The sequence below is a fragment of the Bombyx mori genome, chromosome 22, assembly GCF_030269925.1.
Source record: "Bombyx mori chromosome 22, ASM3026992v2".
NCBI classification, from domain to species: Eukaryota; Metazoa; Arthropoda; class Insecta; order Lepidoptera; family Bombycidae; genus Bombyx; species Bombyx mori.
Window position 1 is genome coordinate 8,721,758 of NC_085128.1, and position 24,086 is coordinate 8,745,843.

Sequence of the window (24,086 nt, forward strand, 5' to 3'; positions counted from 1 at the left end):
TCGACGTCGCAAAAGCGTTCGACAAAGTCTGGCACAACGGTTTGATTTTCAAACTATTCAACATGGGTGTGCCGGATAGTCTCGTGCTCATCATACGGGACTTCTTGTCGAACCGCTCTTTTCGATATCGAGTCGAGGGAACCCGCTCCTCCCCACGACCTCTCACAGCTGGTGTCCCGCAAGGCTCTGTCCTCTCACCCCTCCTATTTAGCTTATTCGTTAACGATATTCCCCGGTCGCCGCCGACCCATTTAGCTTTATTCGCCGACGACACGACTGTTTACTATTCCAGTAGAAACAAGTCCCTAATCGCGAAGAAGCTTCAGAGCGCAGCCCTAGCCCTAGGACAGTGGTTCCGAAAATGGCGCATAGACATCAACCCAGCGAAAAGTACTGCGGTGCTCTTTCAGAGGGGAAGCTCCACACGGATTTCCTCCCGTATTAGGAGGAGGAATCTCACACCCCCGATTACTCTCTTTAGTCAATCCATACCCTGGGCCAGGAAGGTCAAGTACCTGGGCGTTACCCTGGATGCATCGATGACATTCCGCCCGCATATAAAATCAGTCCGTGACCGTGCCGCGTTTATTCTCGGTAGACTCTACCCCATGATTTGTAAGCGGAGTAAAATGTCCCTTCGGAACAAGGTGACACTTTACAAAACTTGCATAAGGCCCGTCATGACTTACGCGAGTGTGGTGTTCGCTCACGCGGCCCGCACGCACATAGACACCCTTCAATCTCTACAATCCCGCTTTTGCAGGTTAGCCGTCGGAGCTCCGTGGTTCGTGAGGAACGTTGACCTACACGACGACCTGGGCCTCGAATCTATACAGAAATACATGAAGTCAGCGTCGGAACGGTACTTCGATAAGGCTATGCGTCATGATAATCGCCTTATCGTAGCCGCCGCTGACTACTCCCCGAATCCTGATCATGCAGGAGCCAGTCACCGTCGACGCCCTAGACACGTCCTTACGGATCCATCAGATCCAATAACCTTCGCACTAGACGCCTTCAGCTCTAGGAGCAGGCTTAGGGACCTCGGTAACCGTACTCGTCGAACTCGACAAAGAGTTCGCCGTGCAACCTAACCCATGAATCAGCTCGCTGAGTTTCTCGCCGGATCTTCTCAGCGGGTCGCGATTCCGATCCGGTAGTAGATTCATTCGCGAAGCAGCTGCTCTTGAGCTGTTAGGTCTCCTTCGGAGGCGCTCGGGTAGCTGTTAGCAAATCCCACCCCTCCTGGCTGAGCCTTTGCTCGCCCACCTGTCCTGGTGAAACTGGAAAGGCCTCCGGGCCACCAGTAATCATTCAATCATAAAAAAAAAAAAAAAAAAAAAATATCGTGAATGCCGTCACCTTTTAACATGCTTTTAACACATGAACCATTTTCTCACATTAACATGCTGATTGTCAATATGCTCTGGTAATTATTAACTTATTAAATTATTTAATGATTTAAACGTGTACACAATTCTTGATTTAAATAAAGTTTTTACTTTCATGATACATAATTATTGTTTATGTTAAATGATTGTGATATTTTTTATTTATTGCATAAATGGGTGGACGAGCTCACAGCTCACTTGGTGTTAAGTGGTTACTGGAGCCCATAGACATCTACAACGTAAATGCCGCCACCCACCTTGAGATATGAGTTCTAAGGTCTCAGTATTGTTACAACGGCTGCCCCACCCTTCAAACCAAAACGCATTACTGCCTTACGGCAGAAATAAGCAGGGTGGTGGTACCTACCAGTGTGGACTCACAAGAGGTCCCACCCCACTACCAGTGTAAAATCAACAATGTATAAATCGTACTTACATTAGTTCCATGTGTGCCAACAGATGCGGTTACGGTTTTGGGCGCAGTAGAAGTATTAGTTGTCATTGTAGATGTCTCCTGAGATTTCGGAGGTCTCGATGGTGGCTGAGATTCCGATTGACGCGCGACCGCTATTTTGTAACAATAATTAGTCAATTCAACTTATTATTTGAATATTCTTATTTTTGCATTAGACAGAATTGCTATAATAAAATATAGATTTGAGCCCGATTTTATATTGCCGTTCGTATTTACTATATTTGTTGGATGTGTATATATTTTTGTAAGGCCTCTTAAAAATAAAATAGTTTTACGAAATAAAAAATAAAAATTGCGTTCGTGTTACAATGCCGTTTTTAAATTTATACCATTATACATACCATCCAACCCCAAATGGAGGGCCGTTTTGGATTCTAATAACGAAGAAATACGCACACTCTTGATCGAAGTAATTGTAGGGTTTACATTTTAAATAAACTTAACAAGAACTCTTTAAAAAATGTGATTTCAAATATCTAATGCATATTTATTGGATGTAAGACCGCATTTACTGCACAAGGAAATTATTTCAACATCAAACTACGTGGTTAAATCGTTTGTGCTCAAGCTTTGCTGTTTATGGGATAATCTAATTGCTGTTTAAGGGACATATACAGTAATTAGTCTTACTAATATAATTAGTTCCACCAACTTTAAATTTTAAAAAAAGCTAAGTAACGTTTCACAGGGTTACTGCCACGCTTTACTGGACATACAAATGAGTTGTCTACTTTATGTAATCGAAAGAAATTTACAAAAAAAAAAAAACTTTTATTTGTGATATAGTACAATTTTACCGTGAGGTGTGGCAAAAGTATTAAGCATCTTACGTTTCGGTGGCGGTTGATGTGTGGCCTGTGAATTTGTGACATTGTCGTACAAGGAAGTGGAAGATGTGGCAGCAGCGACTTTGTCAGAACGGGCTGCATTAGTAGCGGCGGCCGCAGCGGCCTCTGTTTCTATAGCGCGAGTTGTAGTTCTTGGCAGAGTTGATGACCCTGTATAAATTCGTGTTTTTACAGCTTTACTATTTTGAACATTGAAAAACAATTGAAAACTAGTAAAAAACTAGCATGTTTTATACATTTTCAAAATTAACGGCACAACGTTTGAGAGCTTTGAGGCGTACTCACTGTATCTTGGGTCTTGAGCTCTTAATCGAGCATATTGTTCTTGAGTCATACAAGTACATTGTGCTTCACGGCCATAGGTTAAGCTGTAACAGTAAGGGCAAATATGCATATAAATTAAAAAAAAAGAAATCATTTAATTATTAATATTATAACTATATATTACCTAGATCGATTAGGACTTGCTGGTGTAGACACGGGTTTCCTTTTAGCCTTAAACTTTTGCTTACTTCCAGGAGGTTCCAATTTTAAACTATAACTCGACGAAGCTTTGCGGGAAAATTTGAAAGATGGGGACTAAAATAAAAATGCAACATGCAATCACAAAATAAGGATTAATATTCGTATGTATGTATCTTTTTAATTTCCTGAAGTTACTCACACAACACTCTCTAAATTGTTTGGCATCTATTGGGGAAGTAAAATTTAGTCCCCAAGTGTCGTTAGTCATTGGATCCTTCCAGTACACAAAACATTCCGAGGCTTGACCAATACGAGTACCTGCGATAGTCAAACAGTGCATTTAATCCAAATCGTTTCAAACTGTATGTGTAATATCAACTCTCGACCTACATTAATATAATGTATCTATACTAATATTATAAAGAGGAAATATTTGTTTGTTTGTATTGAATAGGCTCCGAAATTACTGAACCGATTAGAAAAATTCTTTCACTGTTTGGAAGCTACATTATTCCCGAGTGACATAGGCTATAATCTTTTTTGAGAAAAAATAGGGATCCTTACTAAAACTTTAATAATGTAACCCAAGGTATAAAAAAATACCTAAATATTCTTTACATCGCGTGCCTTGCGAAAACTATTAATGATAGAACAAAATAATGTACTACGACTTTGTAGATCACATTATTATTTACAAAAAGTGTTGCGACAGCATATATCTAACTATTATAGTTATGCCGTAATAAATGTTCTTCTATATAAAAAAATACAACGTCAGATATCGTTGAAATTTTTGTTAAAGTCCCGAGCGGAGCCGGAGCGGGTCGCTTGTATTTTATAATGTGACTTCAACACTATCAATCTCTGAAGATCAGATATACTTAAATATATTGGGAACTTAATTACATTTTCTTATTTTATTTTTAAAAAGCCTTTAAATTACATATGTATATCCTTTTTTCATTGAATTGAAAAGAATACTAAATGCGTTCTAATTTAAATTATAAAATTCTAAATATTTAATACATTATTTAAGTGTGAATCCAAGTTTAATACAAATTTTAGGATTGTGAATTATAATTGAAATAAAAGAAAGTATTTAATATAAGAAACTTGGGAGAATAGTTAACAGTTTATTCAACAATAAGAAGTAATCATTTGAGTAAGTTAAGCGTCGAATTACTGAATTTCGAATACGAGTAATTACTAAATCATCGAGTGTAAATTTAAAACTAGGTTACAGTCGCTGTTGGCTTGTTTTCCACCGTTATAAACTCTTTTGTAGCCAGCCATATATTGGCTAACATTGTATCTGTGTCAAAAATGTTAAACTGATAAAAGAGAACATTCGAATTTATTCCTAGCGCACATAAATATTAAATGCAGTAAATTGAGAAGACGTTCCTGGACTGTGACCTATTTAATTTGCTTGTTGTGTAATGTTGCCTGTCTGTAAACGTGAACACACACTTCTGTTATATTTGATTTTTCGTCATTGAATAAGATCTTTTTTTTATTACTTAGATGTGTGGACGAGCTTACAGCCCACCTGGTGTTAAGTGGTTACTGGAGCCCACAGACATCAGATCAGACAGATATAAGTTCTAAGGTCTCAGTATAGTTACAACGGCTGCCCCACCCTTCAAACCGAAACGCATTACTGCTTCACGGCAGAAATAGGCGGGGCGGTGGTACCTACCCGTGCGGACTCACAAGAGGTCCTACCACCAGTAAAAAATATTTTGTAGAATACTTTCAAAATATTAGCACTCAATTTACGTAGAGTTAATTTGAGAGCATTTGAAGTGATATTTTAATAGGCTAACCTGGTTGAAGTAGTCTCACATCTAGTATTTTATCAACTTGAGAATTGTACGCCGTGATATGAAATACGCATTCCGGAGAATCTTGAATGCATGTGATATTGACCGGTACCAGATCTTCGGATACCTGCTGCCATTTCACTGTACCAGCGCCACTAGCTGACACATGGAATACTTCAGCCCATAATCTGAAATAGATTTTGGATAAATATAGGATCGATTTCTTCTGGCAATTTTAGGTCAGAATGCATATAGCATCACCGCAAAAATACGCAGGATGATGGACTCTGAAAGTGTGGACTTACGTCGCCGAGACCTCGATCGATTAGTCTTTACTAATACACATATATATTTAAGGTGATTTAAGGTTATTTCTTACTTTCATATAATATTACAATTCTGTGTAAAAAAAGAAGCTAATAAATAAGTGTTGAAAGTGTTATTTACTTGATTTAAAGAGATCACAGAGATCAGACAGCAGTTTAAGAAGTTTGATTATTTGTAATCACAACTATCATTTTACAAGTACTAGTGGGCCCGCACTGCGGTAGACGAAATTCGACTATAATTAATTCAAATTATAAGTTTGAACATTATTATGGTTCTATTGTCAAAGACTATTATTATACTTCTACTAGCTGACCCGGCAAACTTTGTTTTGCTATATATAAGATTTCTAGGGAATTTCTAGTGTAGAAAAAAAACTAACTTATTGTAAGTGTGTAAAGATGTGGTAAATGAGTGAAAGAGGTTTGTGGCGCTGTGAACGATGAGGGAATATAAAAATAACAAAACCCCATTCAACCACAATATTGCCTAATTATAACAAAAAAAAAATTGTCCAACAAATTAAAAATGTTAGGGGTGGACAACCCTTATCACTTAGGGGTATGAAAAATAGATAGTAGCCGATTCTCAGACCTACTGAACATGCACATAAAATTACACAAAAAAACCGTTTCAGAGGATTATGGTACCTAACATTGTGACACGTGAATTTTATGTACCTATCCTATATAATTTTATATACCTATAGTATTATGATTTTTTTTATTCTAAGTCATGACAAAATAAAAACAAAATTCTTGCAAAAAAAATTAAAGTTTTGAATTAGCAAATAAAAAATAAGGATTGATCGTAGAGGGGTGAAAATTTAAGGTTGTATGTATTTTTGTATGCTGTATCATAAAAACAAAACTTTTTGTCTAAAAAATAAATTAAAGAAATTACGGGTGGACCCTTAACATTTAGAGGGATGAAAAATGGATGTTGTCCGATTCGCCACCCTGGCCAATATGCACGCTAAGATTCACCAAAATCGGTCAAGCCGCTTCGGACGAGTTCAATCACGCACAGCGTGACACGAGAATTTTATATACATATTAGAGATATCACAGATTTCGGCAAGACTACACTATAGACTTATAATTATTAAGCAATAACAAAAGTTTGACAGTAAACAAAGAGTATCTATATATATATGTTTGTCTCAAATACATGGTATGGTGTGTAATGTTTTTTATTGATTTAATGTATTATTATCGCATAATTTAAATAAAAATGCATTCTGCACTCCTTCTCTGTATTCTCCATGAGTGTGGGAAATTTCATACTTCTCCGTTCGCGCAATTTTCATAAGAAGGGGTACAAAGTTTTGCTTCACTTATTAATATATATATTTTTACATTTAACAACTGAACGTTGAAAATTAAAGTACATGCATCAAATTAATAGATGGAGAATTAAAGTTTTATAATATATATTTTAATCGGTGTAACATTGAGAACATGTATGAAATATAATCTTAGATCTTTTGCTGGAATGAAAGCATAGAGGCCACGAACGAGGGTTCAAAAAGATAAAGATATCACGTACAGATCCACAGAAAATACCCTTTCTGGTTCTATCAATTGTGAGAGGGACTAAATGCATTACATGGTTCCTGTTCAACTTCAAAATGAGAAAGTACAATTCACCTTTGTAATCCCAAATTTAATTCGAAGCGACATTTTGCATGTTTTCTTGTTAAATTCTGTACATTTTAAGATAAAAGAACAAAATAATAGAATAAATGTTTTTATTATTGACTGTTGTAAACTATTTTCATTGAATACAATTTCGGGTAGAAAAAACTTCAAGTTTAATTTTTTCGAAGACATGTTAAGAGCAATGAGCGGTTCTTATGAACTTAGACAGGACAAGCATAGAATATTTAATTAAATAGACAGTAAGAAATACGCAGACGCACACTTTATATAATGTCAGGGTAGGGTTCCAGTAGTAATCCCCAAAAACAAACTAAAAAGAGTTTAATATTTAGAGTGTGGATAGCCGCGAAAGTTTAAACCTACTCGAAATGTAATTCAAGTTATATTAAGCCATCTTGGATACAGATTACGAATGACAAAAATATTACGTTACGGTATGTAGTTTCATTCGGTATTCATTAAAATTACAAAATGACAAGACATATCTTTCTTTAAACCAGAAATCCCATAGTAATCTTAGCCGTCTGTAAGTAATGAATATCTCAACATAGTTGCACCGAAACGCAAATAAGCGAATGCAGCTGTTTTTTATGTAAACTAATTTTGTTATGCTGCTGCATAGAACAGATAAGTTATTCAAACAACGAAAAACACAATATTGATCATGGAAAATAACAAGAAACAGATCAGTTTGATACTTAAATACATTGGAAATGTTTAGTTAAAGCCAAATTAAAAGCTCCGTTGATGTAGCAATAAATCTTTAAAATTTTTAAACTGAAAAAGCATAATCCTTCTCTTATATTCGTAGAAATTATCACTGCAAAGTCATAACTTACATCGAAAAATAATAAGTAGTTTTTTGCCATTTCACATTCAGAAGGTAATGTTAAATAGGCTGTTTATAGTGCCCATGATCAAAAACCATTTTACCTCAATAAGTGACCATCACGGCGGCGAGAGTTCTGCCACGGGCTGTCTTCATAGCGGTACGCCTTGCGCAGTATGGGCGCGCAAGAACAAGATGAGAGCTTATTGCCCATCCCGCGCGAGCCACACTCGGCGCACTGCACTATGCTGCCTGAAATAGAAATAATTTCATAACACTAATCAACTGGGAAACCTAAGAAGACTGTATGACTATCAAGGGCATACTGGTTGACGCTTGTGAATTATGTGCCCACTGAGAGTCTCGCCGGATCTTCTCAGTGGGTCGCGTTTCCGATCCGGTGGTAGATTCTGCGAAGCACTGCTCTTGCTAGAGCCAGTGTTAGCAACACCCCGGTTTGAGCACCGTGAGCTCATCTACACATCAAGGAGAAGCTGAAATAGCCTCTCAAGGCTATCAGTATAGGCAGGGAAAAAAATTGAATTAATTTCTGCCTAAATTATCCAATGAAACTTCAAGTTTGATGTAAAATAATGTTAAAGTATTTAAATTCTCAAAAATTTTTTTAACTATAAGAATAATTTTTACAAAGAAATATCGGAAGTTTTTGTTGTTCAATTATTCTGATTCGTCTGTTTATGTGGGTAGACTCATAGATAGATCCATTTCAAAGGCCCTTTTTTCCTTCACGTTGTACCTGCCTAAACACTAAGCACTGGTTTTTAGATTTTCCTCATTTTTTCATCAGTGAACGTTTTATTCGCCGTTTCTTCATCGATTTCCGTAGACCCCCATTTATATACATGTCATTAATACCCCGTTACGTTTTTGGTAAACTCACTACGGAGACCATTGCCTAAATAAAAAACTTTGGGATGCACTATTTAGGACTACAAATGTATTGAAAAAATGTATTGCAGTCTATCATTGAATTAATAATTGTATGTAAGAGTCCAGGAGAGTTTCTTACTGAATAACATGATTTGAAAATATCATCTTATTAAATATATTCAAGTCCAGGTTTCATTAATGTACTTTTTTTATAAAATCAAATGATTTTTTTTATCCATTAGTTATACCATTAATCAGTTAACCCCAGGTGGACATTTGATCGAGTATCGTGCAAAAAAGTTACAAGTACACTGTATTGGTTTGAGGTAGAAAAAAAGCAGGGTAATATTACCTACATATTATGTATATTATTATACGATCCTATAAAACGCCCTTACATTAGCTAGCAATGATAATTTTATTACTACGTACGTATATGCAAGTTTATGAATTTTCGCAGGTTTCTTTTTATTACACGATCGTAAATACTATTTCATTTTAGATATTTTTATATAGCTGCTATTTGGCAGACGGCCCACTTGATGTTAAGCCGTTATTGAAGCCGTTATTGAAGCCGAAGCGTTCATCCTGGGACATTAGGAGAAATATAGGATGTAGGTGTGATGCATTGAAATAATGTCTACAACGACCCACGGTCTCGAACATTTCCATCCATTGCTCCGGACTAATAATATAATTGACAATACAAGCCTTTAAGGCACCACGATTGCCCGACAGAAGAAACTAGACCGCAAGACATAAGATAGAAAGTTCGAGCAATACATACGCCATGCGCTTTTGTTTTCATTAATAGTCATCATATTATGTAGAATTACACTTCTACTACACACCTGTCCTGGTGAAACTGGAAAGGACTTCGGGTCACTAGTAATCATTTCTTCCTAATAAAAAAAAGACTTCCATTTCACGTCTCAAGATGGGCATCGTCTTTCAGTTTTACAGAACAGATAATGTAGACAGAGAAAAAAACATGTGTGTAGTTCACACACAGTAGAACTAAAGCCTTCAGAAGTATTTAATTGCTAGTCATATGCTAATAATAAGGCTAAATCCTCTCAATGTATACTCGTACATATTTTGTCTATTTTACGTAAGTATTTTTCGTTTAATCAAGTTTCAATTCGCAATGGAACTTTTTAGTTCGAAAATAATTAAATCTTGAAGTAGGTAGTATGCTTTTCTTAAAGATAATATTTCTAAATTCGAAAGACCTCAACTGGGCATGTCACAAAAATTGGTTAAGCCGTACGTTGAGACACAGCTTCAGTAGTGTACACAAATCACTGAATTATTAATATTCGTTAAGGTTGCTGAGAATAAAATACATATTTAAATTGATTATGTAGATGATTCTTACCCGCGGTCCCGTGATGTCACCAGGTTCCATCGGTGCGAGATAAAGAGTGTGCGCGGTTGAGACTTTGGGACCTCTGCGTTCCGTGTCTGTATGAATGTTTCACGACGCCATGCTGAAACATCGCAATGGTAACCGAGAGCTCAATTAAAAATTTAAATTTATTATCTAATTTCGTGATCCATAACAATTCAATTCAAATCTCAACGTTAACACCAAAGGAAAACGTTGAGTTGTATAATTATTTCACACAACATTTATTGATTTATTTATACAAAAAAATATGTTTAAAAGTTTTAAATGAATTCATTTCAAAATGCATGCAAGCATTTATTTTATTGATTATTATTTTATGTAATGATTAATGTCCCATGATTTAGTGACACATCGAAATCACACGAAGCAGAGTAGCATGCAGGCTCGCATTATATACTTGTTTACGCAATGCTATCAGTTGAGTTAACGTTTACAAATTTATTTACAAAGTAACGTGGTTATTTGGTTGACTAAATGGCATTGACATATTTTTCCATGTTTGTGTAGTCACTTAGACGCATAATTATGAGTTCAGACATACATACGTAGCCTGACGTGTTTTCGTCAGTATTGCAGCCTTGAATTCTAAAACTTTCAGAAAAATCTTTTTTTTTTATATCATTTTCAGTGTAATGAAGTAATGATTGAGGATATAATTATTTACATCTTAACGTACATACATATATATTTTAATTTTGTTTAAAAGTCTCAAATTTGTGTAACTTTGTCATTTTAAAATAAAATCATGATCACGAAAATAATTATCTAGATACTAATCAAGTGAGAAGCCCCGCAACACGGTAACTTCATACTCACACCATCTCTAATTCCGCTGCTACCACCGGTCGTTTTAATATTTAGGACAACGAACTTCATTACGCAAAAAACTTAACATTTAATTAAAGATACCATTACTTTGTCCAATAAACGCCTTAGAGGTTTAATGAAACCTTTATTAATTTAATAAGTATAGTCTTACTGAGAGATTTGAGCTTTCCTTTTAGAAAACTAAAAATAGCTAATCATTATCACTGATATTTTTATTCGTGTTTAAACCTATCACTTACCACTACGTTAACAAATTGATAGTGAAATTAAGAAGTTGCCTTGTGATAAATTTCTATCTGAAGGTAATTAAAATTTTAGAGCTACATTTCAATCCCCAAGTTGGTAGACGGGGCCTTCAATCATACTAGATTAGTCTAACCGTATGTGGGTCAGCTCAGCTTTGGCTTCGTATTTTAAAATTTTTACTGAAATATGCAGGTACTTTTGACGTTAATTCGACATCTGGGGCAGAGCTGTGCATCTGATTATTATTCAGCTCACCACAACTAATATTTTAATTGTTTCTCATTGTGCTTCGGTTAGAATTAAGAATGATATTGTCTTTTCAAAGTTAGTTCTTTGTTAATGTAAGAATTTCATACCGAAATTGAAATCATATTTAACAGTTTTGTACAACACGAACGATAAAAAATCTGACATTTAAATAAGCACGGCAAAGATTGTTTGTATTAAATAGCCTGTTATTATACGATAGTTACACATACGCTGCTACTCTTATTGGAGAAATAAAATACTATATATGTAATGAAATAGACTTGGTGCATTATTCATAGAAAATATCATCTTCAAAGGTATTTATTAAGACGCGGTGGCATTGGTTTTATCTAGCGTGACCTTAGTACACACATTTTATATTTAAATAAATATTTGGATTTAAGCGAAAAATATACGTGATCGTGTTAAATTATGTCTGTAAAGGTGAAATATAAACTTAAACAAGTCTCCCATTAGTTATGTCATGATCACAACCTTTCTTATTTGAATTATGTGTATGCTCAATTTATCGTAATTTTTTTAATAATTGTATGTGACCATGCATAAACTAATTGGTTGAAATATTTTAAGGTGCAGAAAATAGGTGTAGGTTTATGTATTGGTATTTCAGCAGTTAGTTATTATCGCAAAATTTTCTTATTTATTGGACATTCACGAACGGGGTAGGGAATACAAACACTCCATGTGCAAATTATTTTAAAGGTGCTACGAACCTCAAGATTGTTCCAATTATGCGCTGAAAATTTAGCAGCTTCCACGCTCTCTTTAGCACCCATTTTAGCGAACTTGTGAAATCACTCGAAAAAACTAGGTATGACAATTCGTTTTATATGTGTATGCTCTGAGCTCGTAATGATAATGTGCACTATGACCAGTCTCTTTGGATACAAGTCGATTTTAATAATATTTTAAGTACCTCGATCTTCGGTCGTTCGCTAAGTTAAAAATTCACAGCGCTGAATAGTAAATGAAGGGTGGTGTATGTTGCAGCGAGCGAGAGGGAACACGGCAGCAGCTCGAGATGCAGGCGCGGCGCGACACGAGTCGCGTGTAAACACCGCCAGCTGCTGGCTGCGGACAGCTCTGGGCTGCTCGGTTGACCACCCACACCGCCGACACACACACAGACACACTCTCGTACAATCGACAGGTACCTTGGCGTCTAATCCACCACTCAGGATTCGGTACACCTTCGATTATTTAGTATTTTCTAAGTGCGCAGAATGTTGTGTGCGGAGGTATAGTTGATCGAGCTTTGTGGTAAAGCGACACCGGCGGCTCCTCTAAACGTCAGAGCAGACTGGGTCGCGAATCAAGCGTGCGTGGCGGCGCTATGTGCGCACAGACTAGTCGGCCGCCACCGCGCAACGACCGTCCGCCGAAAGCCGAGACGCAGCGACGCCCAAACCTAGCAAAATTACGGCTACAGCGCCCTCAATCTCGGAGATGTAACCACAAACTCGTTTCAATACTTAATACACTAAACGTTAAATCCAATCGAGATCCAGAATTAACGTTTAATTCGACTTTAATAATAATTCTTTAAATTAATTAAGCTGATATTGATATATTTTGAAATTAAGAAGATTATCAATGGACGTAGAGAGCGGTGCGACGGGAGACGGGAGATGCGCGCGCAGTCTCCCCGAGACAACATTCGATTTTGGTCCATGGCTGTTGGATGCTAACTGAGGCCCACTGAAAGCTTTAATAGTTCATTCTGGACTATGAACAAGTAACTTGTTCTATTATCAAAAATATTTCATTTGATTTTTTTTTGGTCATTTTAAAAATGATCAGAAACAAGTATGAAAAACAGATTAATTGGTTCACCAACTCCGTAATTTATTACATTTGTTAATGACGGGAACTACTAATGTAACAGCCGCAGTAACAACACATTTTATCTTTTATGAGAACATAGTTAGACCACAGACCAGACAACGTTTCCATTAGGTGAAGTGAATTAAAATGTCTTTAAACTTCTTGAACCATTGGTAAAAATATAATTAAATGTAATTATCAAACAATTATATGTAAATAAAAAGTACAATGTCGAACAGAATCTAAACTCTATCTGTAGGAAATGAGTATAATACTTTAACTGATAATTTTTTTTATTGCTTAGACGGTTGAACGAGCTCACAGCCCACCTGGTGTTAAGTGGTTACTGGAGCCCATAGACATCTGTAACGTAAATGCGCCACCCACCTTGAGATATAAGTTCTAAGGTCTCAATATAGTTACAACGGCTGCCCCACCCTTCAAACCGAAACGCATTACTGCTTCACGGCAGAAACAGGCGGGGCGGTGATACCTACCCGTGCGGACTCACAAGAGGTCCTACCATCAGTAAAGAAAATTAAAGTTCTGCGCACCTACTAAAATATATCGGGCATATCATAACCAACCTTTTTTTTTCTTTCTAGAAATGAATGCGGACTCACAAGAACTCCTACCACCAGTATTAAACTACCAGCATTGAAGAAAATGAGAAATTAGATTTGTACTTATTGAACTGATGATAAACAATTGATTCTTGCGTCTCTTATTCCATTCTTGTCCCTTAACCCATATCATCTGTATTTGGAACCGGGTCTGCTCTTATATTTACGCTATAGAGCTTAGCCTCGGTTGGTGTACGGGTTCGTATATTATCCGCTTTCTAGTTAAACTATTCGTTAGTCAAACTATTAATTTTATCATATTTGGAAGCCACTTTCAATACTCTTCGTCTGTGAAAGCTTCCATTTCATCTAATCTTTTACTCAACCCAGCCAACATAGTATTTTGATTATTTTGCCATGTACCTTGTTGTTATTCAAATTTTAATTAACATACAAAAGCCAAAACCGTATATATAATAATAAAAAGGCAATTACAGTGAAAAAGGTTTTTATGTATAAATAAAACTTTGCCTCTGTTAGTAATACTATCGGACCCGACCGACTTTGTCCTATTCATAGGTCTTAAATCTGAAGATTTCAAACTTTTTTGAATAATTAGTATTATTTTTCAAAGTGGTTTCAAAAGTAGTATTTTTCAAAGTTTTGAATAAGAATAAACAATCTGTTCTGGTGATTTTTTTAATAAAAAAAGTTAATTTATCGAATTGTAAATCTAAGCAATTCTCGAATCCACTAGAACACACAAAAAAAAATCGTCAAAGTTTGTCCTACCCTTTAGGACGAGTTCAGTTACGTACAAACGCACAGAAGAAATATATATATAAAGTAAATTTAATTTATAATAGTAAGTTTTCCAGCACAAATGTTTCTATATTCTGGAACTTCTGTATAGATGGTACAATTACAATTATACGTAGACTTCCTCGGAATGTCTTTGTTAAATATATTGATAAAAAACATCCTAAAATGCTTCCTTTTTTACATAATTGAGCTGTTGGTAGTGCAAGCTTACTCCTAGTATTTAAATTGTCAGATAAAACCGTAAATCTACGGAACTTTAGAAATGTTTTTCTTTCGCGTTCAATAAATAAATATTTGGATGCTAAAGTGAAAGTTACACTGCATGTCTTGCTTGTTAAGCTTCACTCATAACTAATTGGTAATTGCAATAAGTACGAATGGCCACAAGACAGGTATTTATAGCATTTTCGTCAGTACGCATCAAGATAGTCTTTGGCAAGCGTTTTAGTCAAATTTCCCTTTTTCGTCTTAAGGTATATTTTAATGGATGGTAACAAAATTAAGAGTGTGATTTTATCCATGGGCTCCGGTAACTACTTAATATCGATTAGGCCTCGATCTTCTTCAAAACACATTGACTGCAGTAAAATAAAATGAAAGCATAACTTCCAGCAGATTTTGCATATATACAAGTCCCAAACAACCAAATACGGCCGGTATTCATTCCGCCGACCTAAAACATCAGTGTTGAAGTTATAGGTTTAATTATGATTATTTTAGTATTAAAAATGAAAAACGTGTGGTTTGTGTACGCCTTTCTATGACACTGTCAAAAATATATTTTAAAATAATAAAAAATATGACAGAGGCTAGCTGTAAAATTTCATAATGTAAACAGCATTAAAAGCATATTATGCAAGAAAAATTAAACAACTAGTTTATTGGAAAAACAAAAAGGTGTAGAACAAGAATATAAAAAACTTGGTTTATCAATAGAAAATAGCTATACCTATCTACGAAAATCTATAATTTAGGTTTCATTTTTGCATGTTTATATCCTACTGTAGAGTAGGATATAAGCATGCAAAAATCCAAAATGTATATGTAATTACTTCGCTCCAAAAATAGACAGAATCTTAGTATCTACCGTGGCAGCTCAGAGGTCACAATATACCTATATATAACCCTAAAATACTGCATCTATGTATATATGTATTATATACAGTCAAATTCAAACAAGAATGTTATCTACTTGCGAATGTCGAACCCTTGTTCAAAATATTTGGCAATTTGACTCTGAAAATATATTCATTTATTTACTCATATATAATTATAACACCGTGCTTACTTTGACAACAATACCTTAATAACTTAGCTATACTCGAAAAGTTCTGAACAGTATTTAAACACAAGGCAGTATACGTCACTAAGCATGCATTAGCTCTTATTATTAAAAGCTAATTATTAAAAGTCAAGTCATTTTAAATTTAAAATCAGTTTTTAAGTTTAAAATCAGTTACCAAAAGTTTGCAAATTATGTGTGGAACATATGTATAACGAAGTTAAACCTACATATGTGCAATTTGTTCAACTTCACTGTGCGACATCCAGTCACCTGCTTATCTCCACAATGCACAAAGCGGTATATACCCTTTTGTTTTACCATACTCCCGTCGCCTAATATATTTACAAGTTTGCGTTGTGCGCATGCTAATAAACTTCAGTAGGTCAAATTCAAAGTTATAATAGCTGCAGAAGTCATATACATAAATACGTTAATAAAATTATAGTTGGTTAATTTATTTAAAGTTTGTTACTAGATGATAATAGTGATCAACTCAATACAAATTCATGAATATTTTTTATTACTAACTGTTTCCAGCGGCATCGTCTGCGTATTCAAGGAAAAGTCTCCGATGAATGAGTTGTTTTTTGGGAATAAAAGGTAGCCTGCGCCATACTCTTCTACCAATTTAAAAAGTTATGTTCATTCATTGCTTTATTTCGACGTGAAAGAAGGACAAACAAGCAAGCACACTTTTACATTTGTAATATTAAAAAGCATATATTTCATTAAAAAGTATAAAATTAAAATCCAATCCAATTACTTTTAGTGACCGGGCATACTGTAAGCCCGCACAAGTAATTACCACCACCCTATTCTGTTTCTGTCGCGAAGAAGCCATGAATTCCAATTTAAAGTGTTTGTCTATGGTTTCCGATAACCACTTAACTCTAGGTGGACCATTCGTTCACTTGTCTATACATACATACATACAAAAACTAAAATTTTGAAGTCGTCGTGGCCTAAAGGATAAGACGTCCGGTGCATTCGTATGTAGCGATGCACCGGTGTTCGAATCCCGCAGGCGGGTACCAATTTTTCTAATGAAATACGTACTCAACAAATTGTTCACGATTGGTTTCCACGGTGAAGGAATAACATCGTGTAATAAAAATCAAACCCGCAAAATTATAATTTGCGTAATCACTGGTGGTAGGACCTCTTGGGAGTCCGCACGGGTAAGTACCACCACCCCGCCTATTTCCACCGTGAACAACTGTGATGCGTTTCGGTTCGAAGGGTGAAGTATCCGTTGTAACTATACTTGAGACCTTAGAATTTGTATCTCGAGGTGGGTGGCGCATTTACGTTGTAGATGTCTGTGGGCTCCAGTAACCACTTAACACCAGGTGCGCTGTGAGCTCGTCCATCTATCTAAGCAATAAAAAATAAATAAATAAAAAACATAATAATGTGTTTTTATATATATCAGGATAAATGAGGCTATTTCTAAAAGTATTGCAAATTAAAATACAACTGGTGAATCTAATATATACTAATACTAGATGACCCGGCGAACTTTATTCCGCCTTACAATGGTCATGGTCAATTTTTTATTTGGATAATTAATATAACTTAAAATAGCAAGTATTTTAATGATACTTTATTGGCCATGTATTTTAGCTGTTATTATTATTGTATTTTCTTGTTCTTCTTCAGTCCTTTCACTCGCAATGTTTCGAATCCTAGTTGCATTACGGCTTCGTCGGGAAAGATTTGATCGTGCCGGTCGCGAAATTACTTTCTTAATGATTACGTATCTCGGCACAAATAAATAGAAATGCGAAATTCAACTTCAAAAGTCAACTTCAAAATTCTACTATAATTAACCATAGACTACATTACGTTTAGCTGTCAGCTGCACTTTGTTATTCCATATCAGTTGCGTTTTGTTATACCACGTTTTATGTCACGCCCACGGGAACGTGATAAAAATTACGTATCCTATGTCCTTCTCCTGGTTCTAAGCTACCTCCCCACCAATTTTCAGCCAAATCAGTTCAGCCGTTCTTGAGTTATAAATAGTGTAACTAACACAACTTTCTTTTATATATAACTAGTCAGGTCATAAGTATTGTCACACAGTAAAAACTTTTCTTTTAGAATGCTGGCCACAAAAAAGTTTATTGAATTCGAATTTCGAATTATTCATGAAAATAAAAATGTATAACTTTTAGAATTTTACTCATTTTTAAATATGGAGTGGACGCTTAAAGAAGACCGTGTTGCAGTTATTGCGTTGCATCGTTGCGGTTACGCGCCAATTCAAATTTTTAACATACTGAAAAATTTGAATATAACCAAAAGATTCGTTTATCGTACCATCAAACGATACAATGAAGACTCTAGTGTAGATGACAGGTCAAGAAGTGGTCGCCCTCGGTCTGTTAGGACTCCAGCAGTGATAAAAGCTGTGAAGGCGCGAATTCAAAGAAATCCCAAACGTAAGCAGAAACTGTTGGCCCTTCAGATGGGGTTAAGCAGAACCACGGTGAAAAGGGTGTTAAATGAAGACTTAGGGCTTCGGGCATATCGAAGAAAAACAGGACATCGTTTGAATGCTCGTCTAATGGACCTGAGACTGAAGAGAAGCCGCGCTTTGTTGAAGCGGTACGCGGGAAAAAAATATCGGGAAATTCTTTTTTCGGATGAAAAAATTTTTACCGTAGAAGAGAGCTACAACAAACAAAATGATAAGGTGTACGCACACAGTAGTGAAGAAGCGAGCAACCTTATTCCGCATGTCCAACGAGGTCATTTTCCATCCTCGCTCATGATATGGTTGGGAGTTTCTTATTGGGGCTTAATAGAGGTACATTTTTGTGAGAAAGGTGTAAAAACGAATGCAGTTGTGTATCAAAATACAGTCCTGACGAACCTTGTGGAACTTGTTTCTCATACCATGTTCAATAACAGGCACTGGGTATTCCAACAAGATTCGGCGCCAGCTCATAGAGCGAAGAGCACACAAGACTGGCTGGCGGCGCGTGAAATCGACTTCATCCGGCACGAAGACTCGCCCTCCTCCAGTCCAGATTTGAATTAGTTAGATTACAAGATATGGCAACACTTGGAGGAAAAGGCGTGCTCAAAGCCTCATCCCAATTTGGAGTCACTCAAGACATCCTTGATTAAGGCAGCCGCCGATATTGATATGGACCTCGTTCGTGCTGCGATAGACGACTGGCCGCGCAGATTGAAGGCCTGTATTCAAAATCACGGAAGTCATTTTGAATAAACTTTAGTGTCATAAGAATCTATGTTTTGTTAAGTTCATTTTGGTATATGAATGGTTACATAATGAATAAACTTGTTTCAATTATTTTACATTAAGCATGTGACAGAATTTATGACCTGACTAGGTATATATAGATTTTAAAGCTGAAGAGTTTGTTTGTTTAGTTGAACGCCCGAAATCTCAGGAACTACTGGTCCGATTTGAAAAATTATTTCAGTGTTAGATAGCCCATTTATTGAGGAAGGTTATAGGTTATATAGCATAACCATAAGAGCAATACTAGCGGAGCATTAATAAATAATGTTTCAAAATCGGGTTCTTTTTTCCTTTTGAGAGAAATCCGCTGCGTACGCTGCGGAAACGGTTAAAGTTTCACTAAAATAATGTACGAGTATGACAGAATGCTTAAAAGTTCTGAAAAAAGTCCGCGACAGCATATATGTCTATATTTTAAGGTTGGCTCACTATATGTAACCATTCTATGCTAACCAAATTTATTCTAAATAAACCGTTATTTGTGAAGGTGTTTTTATAAAAATGATATTAATCCTTATCCAAATAAAAACGTTATTCATTCCAAGTATTTAATTTAAAAGAAATTTGCTCTGACATTATTTCATTTCAATGAGTATCTTAGAAGATATCGCAGTTTTAAATTAACATCGCAGCAAAATAATGATCAAGCGCGTAATAATGATGTACAAGCCGTCAGCCGGCCGGTGTGCGGCGGCATATAATAAGAAGAATAACAAGAAATACCCAAATCAATTCAAGATAGGCTTTGAAAATTGTAGATTTTTCTCGACTTCCCCAGAATCCCTATCATCAGATCCCGATCCTGATGATTACAGGCCCATTCGAAAAGTCTACCCTTTCGAACAAAAAAAATAGAAAAAAGAATTATTAGAATCAGTTCAAGCATTGTTGAGAAATCTATGAACATACATAGAAAAAAATTGTGGTCGAATTGATAGCCTCCTCTTTTGAAGTCGGTTAAAAAATGTGATTTTTGGTACCTTAAATAGGTCCTTAATATTCTATTATTCAGAAATATTTTCACCTTCTACGTAAATGAAGTCGCGGGTAAAATTTGGCGTTATCCCAAAGTAACTATTCCACGCGGACGAAGTCGCGGGCAAAAGCTATAAAGTATATGCCGTACGAATGAACGAAACAAAAAGCTGCCGCATGATGACTGCTTAAAAATTATTTTAAGCGAATGTTTTAAAAGACAAGGATTAATTTAATTTAATTTTAGAACACTTATTACGGACTGATGACAATACAATAATTTAATAAGTTTTTCACATTATCGTAACCAGTCTTCAGAGTTGGCGTTTTCTTCATTTCTAAAGAAAAGGTAGTAATCGTGGCCTAAAGGATAAAACGTCCGGTGCATTCGTGTTGAGCGATGCACCGATGTTCGAATCCCAGGCGGGTACCAATTTTTCTAATGAAATACGTACTCAACAAATATTCACGATCGACTTCCACGGTGAAGGAATAACATCGTGTAATAAAAATCAAACCCGCAAAATTATAATTTGCGTAATTACTGGTGGTAGGACCTCTTGTGAGTCCGCTCTGGTAGGTACCACCACCATGCCTATTCTTGCCGTGAAACAGTAATGCCTTTCGGTTTGAAGGGTGGGGCAGCCGTTGTAACTAATATATACTGAGACCTTAGAACTTATATCTCAAGGTGGGGGGCGCATTTACATTGCAGATGTCTATGGGCTCCAGTAACCACTTAACACCAGGTGGGCTGTGAACTCGTCCAGCCATTAAAGCAATAAAAAAAATAAAAAGTGTCTTGCGCTAAGTACACGTTTGAAGTGCGCACTAAGACATGCTTGGCTTAATTTTCCAGACAAGCATATTATTATGACAACTGGCAGAGTCAACAAGGGGCTTAGAACATTTAGAATCACATAAACAATTCAAAACATGAAAAACATAATCAGCAATTCATTAATAATAAATTCAAACCCGTTTTGCTTAGTTTGTAAGCGGCATTCGGTAGAAGTAGAGATGTCTATTAGTTCCGGCGGCCACTGCCAACCATCCCATTCAAATATTATACGAAGTCCGATTCGCTATTCTACTGTAGATCGGCTATCCCAAGCCGGAACGAACGACTGTAGAATTCGCAGCACAAATGTGGTGAGATATGTCCTTTAAGCCTTACAAAACCCTCTAACGCCACTAAATTATTTATTACCAGTTGTTACGCGCGGCTTTGCCCGCGAGTTCAAGGACAATTGCAAGTAATTGAAATTGAAAAAGTGTCAATTAATTTTTCTAAAGTATCACGTAATTTTTCCAAAGATCATAAAACAATTTCCCGTGGTAATGAGATGTGTTTCGGGATAAACGGTAGCCTGGGTATGGCACCCCCTGACATAAAACTCTCATTTTAAAAAAGTAATGTAAATACGTTGCTTCGTTTCAACTGTAGGCAGGGGCTTGGCTCTGCCCCTGGCATTGCTGAAGTCCATGGGCGACGGTAACCACTCACCATCAGGTGGGCCGTATGCTCGTCTGCCTACAAGGGCAAAAAATAAATAAAATAAAAAAACTTTAATGAAAAATAAATAAACATTTAAACAAACAAATGTCCTTTCATATTTATAAAATTAAAAAGTATGGATTAAATTATTTTACAATGATATCTACTTGTCCTAAATCTAGCAAAAGTATGAAGGGAAAACGTAATTTCAATGAAACATATTTAATTCTCCGGAGATGTAGGTACAGTCAATAATGATTGTACTACTTAATACCGTATCAGCGGATTCACGGAGCGTAATCAACTGCAGAACGATTTCACTTCACGGATCGAGACTTGATAAATGAGTTTTTCCAAGTATAAACCTTAATGTGAAATCAATTATCCAAACACAGATTAAATTTCCAACACCACTGTGATATCAGTGCTGATAGTTAATGCTGACAGTCGCTTCGAAATATCTTTTTTGATTTAAAACCATGCAATATTGTTACGCGCTTGGGTTCGGGATTAATAAAAAATCTACCAAAGTACAGATTAAAACTCTGTGTAACACTTAGACCACTCACTGAACACTTTACAATTCGTAATGCACTTCTTCCGCTTCGCTTCCGGTGCGGATAGGTGATTCATTCGCTATTTCACTTCGAGCAGATCCGATTATTATTCATATCATCTTTGCAACGTTTTTATAGTCGATACGACAACTGTAGAGTTATCGAGAACGTTCCTGACAGGTCGAGTAGTTTCGATTTGTGTTTCCGCTATTTGATAATAGGTGGCGTTGTACTTCTCAACTTTACTAGTTCTTTTGATATTCGTTTCTGCTATTCAACGACAGATGGCGTTGTTGTTACCGGCGTAACAATATTATAACTATAGGCATTATACCTATAGCGCGATGCCACTATGACGAACTGCATCTTTCCCGCGGGGTTGGAAGGCGCAGATATTATCGGTATACATAAGCCGGGCAAACCGAAAAACGAACTCGCGAGCTGCAGACCCATCAGTCTCCTCCCAGCGATAGGCAAACTATACGAACGACTGCCTTCGTAAGCGCCTTTGGGACTTCATTACAGAGAAAAATATATTAGTCGACGAGGTTTGGATTCTGCGCCAAACACTCGTGCATCCATTAAGTGCACCACGTCCCGCAGCATATCTTAATAGGGCTGAAGAGGCGGAAACCTATCCCGACTCGAGCGTTTTTCTTCGATATCGCGAAGGCATTCGTCAAAGTCTGGCACAACGGCTTGATCTACAAACTGTATAACATGGGAGTGCCAGAAAGGTTCGTGTTATCATACGAGACTTCTGGTCGAACCTTTTGTTTCGATGTCGAATAGAGGGAACTCGCTCTCGCCCCCATCATCTGACGGCCGGAGCTCCGCAAGGCTCCGCGCTCTCCCCTTTATTGTTTAGTTTGTATATCAATAATATACCCCGATCTCCGGAGGTCCATCTAACGCTCTTCGCCGATGACATGTCTATCTACTACTCGTGTAGGAAGAAGTCGTTAATGCATCGATGACTCCAGACCGTAGCAGCCATTATGGGGTAGTGGTTCCGGAAGTGGCACAATGACATCAATCCTACGAAAAGCATAGCGGTGCTCTTCAAAAGGTGTCGCCCTCCGAATACCACTTCGAGCAGCCCACTCCCTAAAAAGCACGCTAATACCTCCGCCATTCGCCCCATTACCCTTATCGGCCAGCCCATGCCGTGGGCCTCGAAGGTCAAATATCTAGGCATCATCCTCGACAGAGGGATGACATTCCGTCCCCACATAAAAACGCTACGCGACCGTGCTGCGTTCATAGGTACTACGACGCCTCTATCGGATGATTTTCAAGCGAAGTAAATTGTCCCTTCGTAATAAGGTGACACTACAAAACTTGCATAAGCCCGGTCATGACCTATGCAAGTGTAGTGTTCGCTCCCGTGGCCTGCACTAATTTGAAATCCCTTCAAATCATCCAATAGCGTTTTTGCAGGATAGTCAGAAACGTAGATCTCCACGACGATCTGGAACTTAACCCCATCAGTAAATATTTTCAGTCGAAATCATTTGTCAGTCACTCATTTGTGGGTAATTTCGAGAAGGCGGCACGATACGAAAACCCTCTCGTCATGGCCGCCGGTAGCTACATAGCCGATCCTGCGGACCGAATGGCAAACAGTCGACGTCACCCTAAGCACGTTATTTCGGATCCTCCTGATCCACTGACGATGCTCTTAAGTATCTCAAGCACCGGTTACCGTTCTTATCATCATTACATTAAACCATAGACACAGCTCACAGACCTTCTCGCCGGATCTTCTCAGTTGGTCGCGTTTCCAATCTGGTGGCAGATTCTGCGAAGCACTGGTCTTGCTA

At 36.8% G+C, this 24,086-nt stretch overlaps 1 protein-coding gene and 1 long non-coding RNA gene across 9 annotated transcripts in view; one reads left to right on the forward strand and one right to left on the reverse strand.

Moving 5' to 3' along the window:
* Nucleotides 1-24,086, reverse strand: part of LOC101739475 (protein still life, isoform SIF type 1) — a 125,365-nt gene that overhangs the window by 97,590 nt on the left and 3,689 nt on the right. For 7 of the 8 annotated variants that reach the window (XM_062674940.1, XM_062674939.1, XM_062674938.1 and 4 more), the window contains exons 1-9: nucleotides 12,179-12,462; nucleotides 10,089-10,200; nucleotides 7,924-8,071; nucleotides 5,006-5,190; nucleotides 3,379-3,497; nucleotides 3,163-3,293; nucleotides 3,000-3,082; nucleotides 2,697-2,864; nucleotides 1,828-1,958 (exon numbers count right to left, since the gene is read on the reverse strand). In XM_062674940.1, the coding sequence (XP_062530924.1) occupies nucleotides 1,828-1,958; nucleotides 2,697-2,864; nucleotides 3,000-3,082; nucleotides 3,163-3,293; nucleotides 3,379-3,497; nucleotides 5,006-5,190; nucleotides 7,924-8,033 (927 nt within the window). In that variant the 5' untranslated portion in view covers nucleotides 8,034-8,071; nucleotides 10,089-10,200; nucleotides 12,179-12,462. Of the gene's footprint in view, nucleotides 1-1,827; nucleotides 1,959-2,696; nucleotides 2,865-2,999; nucleotides 3,083-3,162; nucleotides 3,294-3,378; nucleotides 3,498-5,005; nucleotides 5,191-7,923; nucleotides 8,072-10,088; nucleotides 10,201-12,178; nucleotides 12,463-24,086 lie in introns of those variants that run through there. The other variant, XM_062674933.1, reaches the window with a different exon arrangement.
* LOC134200978 (uncharacterized) lies at nucleotides 11,394-14,007 on the forward strand. The gene is made up of 3 exons (XR_009976117.1): nucleotides 11,394-11,519; nucleotides 12,456-12,615; nucleotides 13,895-14,007. It is a non-coding gene; the product is annotated as an uncharacterized LOC134200978 (long non-coding RNA).